The sequence below is a fragment of the Mustela nigripes genome, chromosome 12, assembly GCF_022355385.1.
Source record: "Mustela nigripes isolate SB6536 chromosome 12, MUSNIG.SB6536, whole genome shotgun sequence".
Lineage (NCBI taxonomy): Eukaryota > Metazoa > Chordata > Mammalia > Carnivora > Mustelidae > Mustela > Mustela nigripes.
In genome coordinates, this window is record NC_081568.1 from 147,794,934 (window position 1) to 147,807,315 (window position 12,382).

Sequence of the window (12,382 nt, forward strand, 5' to 3'; positions counted from 1 at the left end):
AGAGCCACATGGCCAAGGGGCCACCTCAGCCCAACGTGTGCAAGGGGCCATCTTGCTCCCCTTGCCCAGAGGTGCCGCCTCTGTCCGCATTGCTGTCTCAGTGACTGGAGCAACTGAAGCACTCGCATCCGGTGCTCAGGCTGGGACCATCCTCAAGCACCATCTCCCACACAGCCCCCCTGCCCATCGCCGACCCTCCTGATTTTGCTTTCTGCAATCCGCATGCTTTGTCTCTGCTGCAGGCCCTCGGAGGGCCACCTGCATCCCTGTCGGGCTCCCTTCACTCCAGTCCACAGCCAGAGATGTCTGTTGAAAACGCACATCTAACCTCTGCATCCCCCTTCCTTTAAATACACCACTTCCTTTGCAAAGACAGAAGTTCCATGGGGTTCAGGGGTCCTGAGGTCAGCTCTGGCCACACTCAATGGCCTCCACATGGCCTCTGTCCCCCTTGTCAGTGCTCCAGATCCAGGCCACTTCTCCATCCCTCTAGCCCCTTCCCCTGGCTCTCACCCCAAGGGGTGACCCCAGGAGGGCCTGTGCAGCCCTCTCTCTCTTCTATGTTCTTCTCATGGTTGCAACCTCAGAGCACTGGGCTTCCTTCCCACCCTTGGCCAAGCCTTGATCAAATGATTGTGCATCTCCTCTCTCTGCTCTACCAGCCACATGCAGATTACACCAGGTCACCATCTGCTTGTCTCCAGCATGAAGGACCTGGGAGGGGTTCACAGACACGGTGTACCGACTGGATGAACGTGGCCTTTCCCTGGTTCTAGCTGGCCTGCCTCACTGGTGTAGACCGTGGAGCCCTCCTGAAGTCGAGGGCACAGTGTGTCTGTGCCTAGAGTCTGACAGAACCACAGACTTACCCTATTTTAAAAATACACAGATGATTTTGGAAGACTTGTTTCTTCTAAACCAATATATGCACTCCCAATGATGATCATTTTCTGCCTGCGAATTCCTTCAGAATCCACCGGCAGTGTTGACCTCAAGCTCATCTGTTGGTTCTTTCCCGAATCTTCTGTACCCCATTCTGAATAGAGGGATGGTGTGTGCTGGTTCCTCTCTCATTTTCTCATGAGTCCTACACCCTTGTGGATAGAGGCTGAGAGATCTAGGTACATCTGAGCAGACCCAGAGACCGAGCTCTGAGGATGCTGAGGCTGTCCCTTGTCCCTGTCAGGAATGCACGCTCCAGAGCACGGGGGACGCCAAGCACAGCAGAGCTCTACCTCTCTTAGCCTGGTAATGCCATCCAATTCCAGAGCCACCTGCCAGGTACGCAGAGCTGGGTTTCAAGTACAGAAGTCATCCAGGGTGAAGACTGTGGCTCCCCAGGTGCCTCCTGGCCATTCGTGGTTAGAACTCATTTCTGGCTGGACAGTCGAGGGCCTCTGTCCTTTCGAGTTCTTGAATATCCCACCTGAGCCAGCCCAGGGTGCCTTGCAAAGGGCTTAGCCCAACCCACACAGGCAGACACCCCTTTGTTTTCTGTGTTAGCTTCCCAACCCCTGTGCCCTCAGGGGGCTGCGTGGGGGCGCCTCTGAGGGCAGCAGGGTCAGCCCAGCAGATAGTCATGGAAATGGGAAAGCAAGGCCATCCCCGGGGAGGGCCCATGGTATCAGCTTCTTCTGCAGCTGCCCTTTAGTGCAGCTGTGACCTTGGGGACTCCCCTAGCTTCCACCCCTCAGCTTCGGCACTGGCCTCCCTGAGCCAACACTGCTGAGTCCAACCTATGGACAGCCCCTCCACGGCAGGTCCCCTGCCTAGCACGGGGTGGCCCCGAGCAGGTGTCCTCGATGCAGTGGCCATGTTCATTCATGGAGAAGGGCCTTCTCAGCTCCTCTCAGGCCTTTTGTTCCCAGATGCTGAGAGGTGGAGGGCCGTGCTGGGAGATCAAGAGGGTTCGGGATGGGGAGCAGCAGGTAAGAGGGCAGTGTCACCTTTCCCAGCCCTCTGATGGGGAAGCCCCCTTGCCCCTGGCCCTGTACTGTTTCCTCTCCTTCCCCGAGCCCTACTGTTATCTCACAGCCTTTATCACCCTCCCTCTTTATGCAAAGACAGTGAGGGCTCAGAGAGGTTAAGGAACCGGCCCAAAGATGTACTCTGAAAACACTCGTGCTCATTTTGCTGATTTGGGCGCGGCATTTTGCTCATTTGATCCGGTCCCTGTGTGAGAAATCTTTTACAGGAAAATGATGAAATATTTTTGGAGCCAAAGATACAATGTTTAAAAATAATTTGGAGGGAGGGGGAAGTGTGGGAAGGGAGAGAAGAAGTGAATCTGGCAAAATGTTGATTAATTGTTGAGCCTGGGTGATGCATGTGTGGGAGTTCAGGGTTGTTCTTCTCTTTGTTTGTGTATGCTTGAAATGTTCCACAATAAGAACTCTGTACCCATTGAAGTAAAAGCCCTGTACACCTGAATTCTGGAAATAATTCGTTCCCCATCACAGCTCACAATGACCAAGTGCTGAGGTAAGAACACACGTGACTGCCGGGACTCTTTGCTACAAAGTTGTCTGATGGTGATGATTATCCTGTTTTGCTGAGGAGGAAACCGAGTCTCAGAGAGGGGAAGCACTTTGCCCGAGGTTACATAGCTGTGGTTTCTGAGCTGGGGTCTGAGGGGGCTCAGGTGCTCTGACCTGGACCCCATACTCTGAGTCCTACAGTGACCCCGCCTGATCAGACCGGTCACCAGCTCCTTTCCAGGCTGAGCCCTTGTGCTCTATGCTGGGAGAGGAGCAGCCCATGGTCCACCTTCAGGTGGGGTCCATCCCACCTTCGGGGGGAAGGGAGGCAGCACCCAGAGGACATGCCCTTTGGAGTGGGTGCTTTCTGGGCAAGGACAACTTGGGGATCTCAAAGACACAAGGGAGCACCCCCATTTCGGCCCACACCGCCCAGCACACCTAACTGAATCCCAAGGTAAGGAATGAGAATGCCTCAGATGAATTATGTCTGCTCCAGCCCACACCTGGGGAATGGCAGCTCTCAACAGTCATTCCTAGGCCTCACTCATTTCTCATCCATGGGGTGGTGAGAAAAGACTTCCTAACACGGCCCTGGTGGTAGGCCTGACAGCTTCTCAGGAGGTTGGCGAGGAGGCTTGGTTTCCCTCAGAAACCATCCCAGGACTTACACCATCCCCACCCCACTGCAGTTGGAAGGACAGAAAATGGTTTTGCTAATGGCAGAGGCAGGCCTGACAAGGGGGGATGATTCTGTCTTGTCAGTGGTTCGGATCTCATTCTGCTGGAGATCTCCTGAGGAGAAGGTGCTGAAGCAGGAGACTGGACTCTTCTCCCCCTGAGAACCCAACTCCACTCCATCCAACCATCCATGCGTCCACCCCTCTGCTATTGCCCATCTCCCCTTTTATACAGCCCCCCACCTTCAGGTCCATCCATTCACCCACCCATTCATCCTTAGTCATCCATCCATCCATTCTTCTGTCTACTCATCTATCCATCCCTCCTTAGTCACCATCCATCCTTAGTCATCCATCCACCTATCTATCCTTATTTACCCATCCTCTCAACCACCCACCCATATACCCACTCACCTATCCATCCATTCATCCACTCATCCATTCTTATACCCAACCACTCACCCACCCATCCAACCATCCGCATTCATCCATCGCCCTACCCACCCTCTAATCCTCCCGTATGTCCATTTACCCACCGCCCCACCTACCCATCAATCTTTCCACAACCACTCACACCAAAGATCCATCTGCCTATCAGAATACCTAACATCTATCATCCCCCCTCCACCTATCTATCAAGGTAGCCAACTCTCTATCTATCTGGTCAGCCAGCATCTCCCTCCCTGCTTCTACCCACCCCTCCTAAGTCATGCAATCATAGAGCCTTCCTTCTCTGACCCCATTTCCTGCTGCATCCTAAGCCAAGAGTCAGGATCCCCAGGTGGATTGGATGCAGAGGAGGAGGAAGAGGAGCAGGAAGAGATGACCCTCATCTCACCGAGCCCTCAGAGCGGCTAAGTCACTTGTCTGCCATGTGATGTGGCCCACAGGCAAGGTCGCCCTCTCCGCTTTATGGATCCCTGTTGCCATCCCGCCTTCACAGTTTTCCTTTGTTTCACAAGCACTGGGCTCTGCCATGTCCAGACCCACTTTCAGGCCCACAACTAGCTTACCAGCTTGCCACATTCGGCCTCCTCCCAGGGAAACTGATCTGCATTCCCCGCAATACTCTCTCCTAGGGGAAGCAGCATCAGTGCCGGCCACAGAATCATCCTGGAGATTCCGATAAACCTGTCCCTTCTAAGTGTACCAGGAGACCTCCCTCCCCTCTGTGGGGTCCGTCTCTGTATTCTGACCCTGGTCCTGAGAGGTGGGGATCTGTTCTCCTTTTACCTCGAAGCGCCTTCCCCAGAGTAATGCAGCCGGGAGAACGGGGGATGCCCAACCCACTGGCTGCCTTCCAAGTCACAAGGGCTCCCTTTACTTTGCAATGTGGTTTTAACTACAGTGGAGGGGAGGGGGTGGCTGTTTCCTTTTCTGCCCTAACCAGGGCCCTCCAGGCCAGCCCGAGGGGTCACTGACCAAGGGCCCTGTTGCAAGAGCCTGAGTGGGTCCTTCCTTGGCCTGGCATCTGATGTCATGCATGAGCGCAGGGCAGGAGAGGGGTCAAGAGACCAGACCTGGAGCACAGGCCTGGTTTCCCTGCCTGGTTGGCAGGGCCTGACTTCCTGATGGGGCGGAAAGGGCTGATGTGAGAGGGTCTGCAGGTACACACAGGAGCCCTGAGGTTGGCCCCAGGAACAGGCTTCGGTCCGGGGCGCAGGGGCGCACCCCTTGCACTAGGCTTGTCTACCTCGTCACAGGGGGCAATGCGGCCCATCACGTCCTTCAGGTGCCCGATGGTCGACTCCTCCTGGAAGTCCCGCGGGAACGTCTCCGTCCATTCGGCCAACAGCTGGAGCAGTTTGGGGCCAAACTTCCGGACCCGGGCCTGCAAGGGAAGCCACTGCGAGTCCACACCCGGTGAAGGGTGCCTAGAGGCGCCGCCTCATCAGCCCCTGCGTCAGACACGCACTGGACACGCCCCGCTGGGGTTGGGCTATCCCGGCAGCGCCCCTGGTGGCCAAAGGTGGTATGCCTGGTGCCTTCTCTGTGTCAGGTCAAAGGGAGGCCACCCAGGGATGGGGGAACAAAGGGGGACAAAGGGGGACAGACACACATTTGGGGCAGGACCCTCTGTTGTTTTTGCCTGCTGGGCATCCCGTCTCCCTCTCTGTGGTGATAACATCTCAGTTTGCTTTGGGGGTTTCCGTCCCCCTCATTCCTAGCCCTTGGGGTTCAGGGGTCAGCTTACTGCGCCTCAGGCGCCCTGGCAGGGGTCCAGATCGGTGCTGGCCAATAAGAACATGGTACACCCCCCATCTTGCACAGTGACTTGTTGCCCAAGCTAAACCACTGAGCTCGGGACTTTCCTTGGGACCTATTTAGAACATGGCTTGCGTTTCCACTGGAATTGGGAAGAGTAGATAGTGAGCCTGGAGTGGCAGAGGCCACCTGTCACTGGTCAGGGAGAACCTGCCGGAGTGAGGCTGAGGCTGGTCTCGAGGAAAACGGAGCAGAGGATTGGAGGGAGAAAGACCCTATTTCATGGGGGTCGTTTGAGCCTCTGGAGCCCAGTGGTATTTGGTGACTTTGCAGTTCTGTGAGCCAAGAAAGGTCCCTTTGTCTTAGGCCAGTTGTAGTTGGGCTTCTATTTCTGTAACAATGGGGCCCGATGGACATACCTGTAAAGAGTCACAGGTCGCGGGATCTTGCTGGGACAGAGGAAGGCTAGGCTATCAGCGCACCTCACAGAGGAAGGGATGGTGGAATGGAGTTTGCTGAGAGCAGATAGATGGTGCAGAGCCATCCCAGATGGCAAGGGTCCTACTGATGAGGCTCTGGAGTCCCGGGTGCCTTGAGCTCAGGGGCTCCCACAGGGCAGTAGAAACAGCACCCAGTTAGAGGTTCCAACTCCGTCCCTTCTAGCTCTGAGCCCCAGACAAGTCAGAAACCCCTGCGGGCTCCTGCCCAGGAGAATGGGGACCATTACTGCCACTCCAAGAGGTAGATGCATAAGGATGTGTCAGGGGAGTATCTGTACACAGAGGGCCCCTGTCCTGCCCCTCACCTTGTCCAGCACCGGCTGGTCCAGCTGCTGCTGCTCAATACACAGGTGGCAAACCCGGGCCAGGAGCTCCCGGGGCTCGATGAAGAGGCGGGAGCTTAGAAGGAAGGTGAAGATGTAGGCTTTCTGAAAGGGACACAGAGAAAGGCAACATGTGCTCACAAGGGCATGGCAGGGCTGCGCCCTCTGGTCCAAGACCAGCACCAGCCCTAGCGTCTCCCCCATGCGTGGTAGAAGGGAGCCCGCTCTGATGGCCCTCCTCCTCGTTGGATGGGTAACCCACCTCGGGGTAGTAGTCCGTTGTGGGCACCAGGTGCTGGATCAGGGTGTCCAGGGAGGCTGACGAGGGAGCCCCATCCAGGAGGGGCTGCCCAATCTGCTCGCCATCTGTGGGCTCAGTGGGGGATGGGCCAAGGCTGCCAGGGGTGACCATGTCGGAGGTGCTCAGGGTCCGGGGCATGCCTGTCTGCAGTAAAAGGAGTAATTAGACACACCCGGACTGGGGCCCCGCTGGTCCTCTGGGCTCCTGGCTGGGTGGATTCTGCCTCCTCCAGGAGCTTTGGTGCCCATCCAAGCCCAGTGACAAATCACTTAGGGGGGGCGGTGCTGGTGATTCCTACCCCCAGCAGGGCATCCCTCAGCAACCAACCCTCCTCCACTCTTGGTCCAAGACACTTAGGGACTTACTCTTTCTGCTCCTACCCCCAGGGAAGGTTGTTTTGGGCATGGCTTAGACAATTCACAGATTGTCCCTGCCCATGGCCACATAGACGATTAGTTCAAGGGTGGGCCTGGTCAAAGCTGGAGGGCTCAGGCGTGATCCCAGAACATCTGCGGCTCTCTGACGCTCTCTCCTTTGCTGGGGTCCCTGAGCCCGGCTCAATCTCTGCTGCACCCCAGGGTCCGGCCCCCACCTGGAACAGAGTGGGTGCTCGGTCAAGGTACGGGTGTTCAAGTGACTCAGCGGGCAGGTGACAACAGAGGAGCCCGAGATGACACCGCTGCATAGGGTGATGGGGCCAAGGGGCAGGCCTTCCAGTGGGAAAAGCCCTGGGGGCCTGGCCCCACAGGCTCACGCCTCATCTCAGCCCGCAGCCCTCCCATCCTTCAGATGAGGTAGAGGAAGGCTCCAAGAGAAAGGCGGGTGCCCAGCTCGCGTGCTGAGTACCTGGACGAGCTGGGTCTTGAGGACAGGTGTGTCTGAGGACAGGTCCCGTTTGTGTTTGAGGACAGGCCCCGTTCTTGTCTACCAGCCCAGCTGGGCCCTAATGTTGGCGTCCACAGAGCACAGACTCCAGGGCACATGGTGTAAGGCCCTGCCCCTCCCAGAGGAACTTGCTTGTGGACCCCGATGTAGGGGTGGGACAGGCCAGGTGGAGATGTCCAATGGGTGCAGCATGTGTATATCCACTAGGGTGGATTGAGATCTGATTGGCCACCTGTATAGGGGTGGGACTCAACCAACCGCATAAAGGTTGCTGTGAGGCTAGCAGGGGAAGAGGAGAGCTGCACCGGGAGCAGGAGGAGAGCTGCGAAGGGAGCAGAAGAAGAGTCGGCGGAGTGGAGGAGCTGTAACAGCTCTTGTAAGAGCTATAACCGCCGCAAGCGGTCCCACCACCGGCGGTCCCTGCGCCTGCAGCCTCCAGCCGCCTGCGGCCCCGCCTCCGGCGGTCCTGCCTCCGATGGCCCCAAGCCGCCGCCTGCAGCTTCCAGCCGCCTGCGGCCCCGCTTGCGGTGGTCCTGCCTCCGGCCGCTGCGAGCAGCCCAGCTGCCTGCAGCTTCAAGCCGCCTGAGGCCCCACCTCCGGCGGCCCTGAGCCACCTGCAGCCTTCAGCCACGTGCAGCTTCCAGCAGCCCTGAGCTGCCCAGACACCAGCGGTCCAGCTGTCAGCAGTCCCTCGGGGCCTGCGGCCCTGAGACTCCAGTGGTCCAGCGGCCCAGCGGTCAGCGGTCCCGAGATACCAGTGGTCCAGCAGTCCAGTGGTCAGCGGTCCCCACACCTGCAGCCCCTAGACGTCAGTGGTGCCGAGACACCAGCAGTCCAGCGGTCAGCGGTCCTGACGCCTGCAGCCCCTGGATGCCAGCGGTCCCAAGACGCCAGTGGTCCAGAGATGCCAATGGCCCCTAGCCGCCAGCAGCCTTGCCGCAAAATGCCTCACCACCCCGAGCCACGAGTGGCCTTGTCCGCAGCGGTGGCTTCCTCTGGGTGGCAGCCTTGTCAGAGTGGCATCGTGGGGAGCAGAGTCTGTGTCATCCGGGTTGTCCTCCTTGTCATCGTCGCTGTCATCGTTGCCTCTTTGACGTCGGGAGCGGCCTCGCCCAGGAAGCGGTCTTGTCCAGAATGGCCTCTTCTTGGGAGCGGCCCTGTCTGGGGAGCAACCTCATGGAGCAGCGGCCTCATCTTGAGAGTGGCCTCTTCTTGGGAGCGGCTCCAATCATGGAGCGGCCTCATCTGCGGAGCAGCCTCATCTAGAGCAGCCTCGTCCGGAGCGGCCTTCTTGGGAGTAACCTTGTCGGGAACATGGTCCTCGCCTTTTCGTAAGAGATAGCCCTGACCGGTCAGTTTGATTCTTGATGCAAAATAAAGTTTTGTTTGACTTTCGCTTTTTATCAGTTTTGTTCCTTTGATCACGGACCCTAACAATGGGGAGACTCTGGAAGTGTGAGCAGCGGTGCCCAGGGCCTGAGGAGAGAAGCATGTGCTGGCTGGCGATGGGGGTCAACTCAGCCCCTCCTGGGACAAGCTAGCCCTCCCACACATTGTGTTTGGCCCGTGGGCACCAGCCCCGGGTGCTGACTCTCCTTCCTAGCTCAGATCCTGGCCCCGGACCCAAGTCCCTTCTCCTGGTGCCTCCATCTGTTGGGTCTGCCTCCTGGCATCCATTTCCTTTCCTCGCAGCCAGAACACCAAGCTTTGCAGGTGTTCTCCCAATAACCACGCCTTCTGATGAATACTAACCTAGGTGCTGAGATGTCAGGAAGGCTCCGCCCACACTTGGCCAAAGGGTGGGCACTAGGCCAGGCCAGGCCAATCAGAGGCTGCCACCCTGAAATACGTAGCTGAAGGGGGCATGGTCCAAAGAGGCAGGCCTGGGAGGGCTTGGCTTCTGAGTCAACTGCCCACCACTCCAGGCATAAGCTTCTGCCTCGGTTTCCCTGCTCACGTCCCCTGCTCCCGCTGACCACCCTCCACCCCTAAGGCGCACCAGTCAGTCTCCTTGTGTTTGGGTTTCCAGGCCCAGCATCTGGAGGTCTTGGGGCTCCCGCCACAGTTAGCTGTAACGAGGGGGCAAGTCTGCATTGCATCTGCGTTGGAGGCAGGCACCCTTCCTTCTGGGGATTTGTGCTGTCAGACCCAGAGCCCACCTGCTGTCGGAGTCTAGTACTGGACAACTTTTTGGGACTATATGGCCTAAGCCTAACTCCTGTATGGGACACAGGGGTAAATGTCTGCAGGGACAAGTGTCGGACCAGGTGGTATTACAGGGAAGGTACAGACCTAGAGGATAACCTTTCTCTCATTCCCCTACGTTTGACAGAGAGGTGTGTACCCCAAATATCTAACTTTCCTCTTTACTGGACAACACAAAGACACCTAGCAAGAGGCTGACAAGAGTCCGGTGGTTCCCCCAGGGTGAGGTCCATCAGAGAGAGGCCAGAGCTGCACAGCTCCACTGGACTCCTGGGGGTGCTGACCACATGCTCAGACCTTCCACATTTAAGGAATGCCAGGATTCCTGACTTGTATGCTTGGTATCCTGATTTTATTTTAATTATTTTATTTTTCTTAGAGGGGGGAGCAGAGGGAGAGGGAGAGAGAGAATCTCAAGCAGGCTCCATGTGCAGGAGCCTGATGTGGGGCTCAATCTCACAACCCCGAAGTTGTGACCTGAGTCGAAATCAAGAGTCCGATGTTCAACTGACTGAGCCACCCAGGTGCCCCAAGGACCCTGATTTTATTTATTTATTTATTTATTTATTTAAATATTTTATTTATTTATTTGAGACAGAGAGAGATCACAAGTAGGCAGAGAGGCAGGCAGAGAGAGAGGGGGAAGCAAGCTCCCTGCTGAGCAGAAAGGCTGATGTGGGGCTTGACCCCAGGACCCTGAGACCAGGACCTGAGCCGAAGGCAGAGGCTTAACCCACTGAGCCACCCAGGCACCCCCCTGATTTTAAAGATGGCAATTCAACTTATTAAAAAGAAAAAAAGCCACCATGGGGGCCACAGCATAGGACAAGAGCATATTTAGAAACAACATCTCTAGCTCCCAGGTGGCCAGTTTCCAACCCCCACTCTGCTGTCATAGTCCCTGGTAGTGCTGGTTGGCATTCTAAAAACCTGCAAAGAACAGAAAGCCATATAGAACCTATGGAAGAAAAGCACCTGGCTGGTCAGCAAAGCATGTCCTGGGTGCTGGAGAGGGGATGGGCTCCCGGGCATCTGTGCCCAGGTGGGTGCTGGACCAGGCCTGGCTGAAGGGAGAGAGTCAGAGGATGACCCTTTGTTGTGTGAAAAATCTCCTGGGTTTTTCAAATGTCTTCACGTGCTGAGAATGGGAAGAAGAACCCCTCCTCTTCTGTTTCTGGAGAGGAGCCCCAAGATTAAGTGCACAAAGCACCCAGCACAGTGCCTGCCATGGAGAAGAAGGGGCCACCAAGACCACTGAGCCCTCCCCAAGGGCCTATTCTATCAGCAGGGTCTGAAACCATGACACACGTCATCATTCCAACTGCTAATGGTGCTCTGGGCCAAAAAGACATGTCCCCTGGGGTCCCTCGATTTACCCTGGTTTGCAAGCTGGCTGTGGCCTGGACGGCTCTCTACCGTGAACTTCCAGCCCCGGGGTGGGAGCTCCGAGAGCAGCTATCACTGGCTGCCGAGTTAGCCTTGCAGACTAACGTAAACCCACAACGCCCAGTCGGAGCCTTCCGCCCTCGCCTGAGTAGATAGCAGAATTTTACACATTTATACATTCTCATCCCATCACCCCTCCCCCATTACCTCCTTTTTAAAAATTCTGGGAAATGATGCTTAATGTGAAATTTACCATTGTAACCATTTCAAGGGTATACTTTCAGTGGCACCAAGCACGCTCCCATGGTTGTGCAAATGTCACCACTCCCCATCTCCAGAAACTTTTCATCTTCTCCTACATCCATTCAGCAATCACACCTCGCCTTCCCCTCCCCTCACCCTGGCAAGCCCGTTCCACTTCCTGTCTCTAGAAATGTGACTGTTCTAGGCATCTGTATGAGCAGAACCATAGGGTGTGTGTCCTTTTGTGACTGGCTTATTTCACTTCACATCATATCCCCAAGGTTCACACATGCTGTAGCGTGGGTCAGAATGCCCCCCCTTTTTTAAAGACTGCATCCTATAGCCCATATATACATATATACATGTACATATATATATATGGACAAACTCACATAACCCCATGTTTTCTCTATCCCTTCATCTGCCAGTGGGAATTTGAGTAGTTTCAGCCTTTCTCATACCCTTGTCCACACTAGCTGTGCTCTCACTACTTCTCACTCCAACTGGCAATGGAAAAGGGTTCCAATTGCTCTATATCCTTGCCGATGCCGTTTTGTTTTTTGTTTCTCATTTCTTTCTTTCTTTTTTTTTTTTTTTTTGTATTTTTGATGGCAGCCATCCATCAGGGTGTGAGGGGACATCGCATCGTGAACCTTGATTCTGATTTTGTACTTTGCTTGTGACTGGGGTTGGTGGGCATCTTCTTGTGTTCTTTGGCCACTTGTATATATAACCTTCAGAGAAATGTCTTTGTAAACCCTTGGTTCACTGTTGAACTGACCGAGATCATGAAGCTTTGTTGTCCTCCAGAAATTTTATAGTGTGTGGTCTTACTTTTAGGTCTTTAATCTGTTTCAGTTGAATTTTTGTGTATGCAGTGTTAGGTAAGGGTCCAACTTAGCTATCTTACCTGTGGATCTCCAGTTTTCCTGGCACCATTTGTTGAAAAGATTGTCCTTTTTCCACTGAATGGTCTTGGCACTCTTGTTGAAAAATCATTTGACTCAATACACAGGACTTTGTTTCTGGGCTCTCTATTCCATTCCATTGGCCCATACCCCTGTCTTTATGCCAGGACCACACTGTTTTGATTACCGTAGCTCTGTCATAAACCAGGAAGTGCAGTCCCTTCAACTTTGTTCTTTCCCAAGATTGCTGTGGCTGTTCAGGGTCCTTT

At 55.4% G+C, this 12,382-nt stretch overlaps 1 protein-coding gene across 13 annotated transcripts in view; it reads right to left on the minus strand.

Moving 5' to 3' along the window:
- Positions 1 to 12,382, minus strand: part of RASGEF1C (RasGEF domain family member 1C) — an 83,369-nt gene that overhangs the window by 24,825 nt on the left and 46,162 nt on the right. For 7 of the 13 annotated variants that reach the window (XM_059416184.1, XM_059416188.1, XM_059416186.1 and 4 more), the window contains 3 exons: positions 6,448 to 6,630; positions 6,168 to 6,290; positions 4,851 to 4,988 (listed from right to left, as the gene is read on the minus strand). In XM_059416184.1, coding sequence (XP_059272167.1) covers positions 4,851 to 4,988; positions 6,168 to 6,290; positions 6,448 to 6,624 — 438 coding nt within the window. In that variant the 5' untranslated portion in view covers positions 6,625 to 6,630. Of the gene's footprint in view, positions 1 to 4,850; positions 4,989 to 6,167; positions 6,291 to 6,447; positions 6,631 to 6,851; positions 7,079 to 12,382 lie in introns of all 13 variants that reach the window. The other 6 variants (XM_059416193.1, XM_059416192.1, XM_059416189.1 and 3 more) reach the window with 2 other exon arrangements.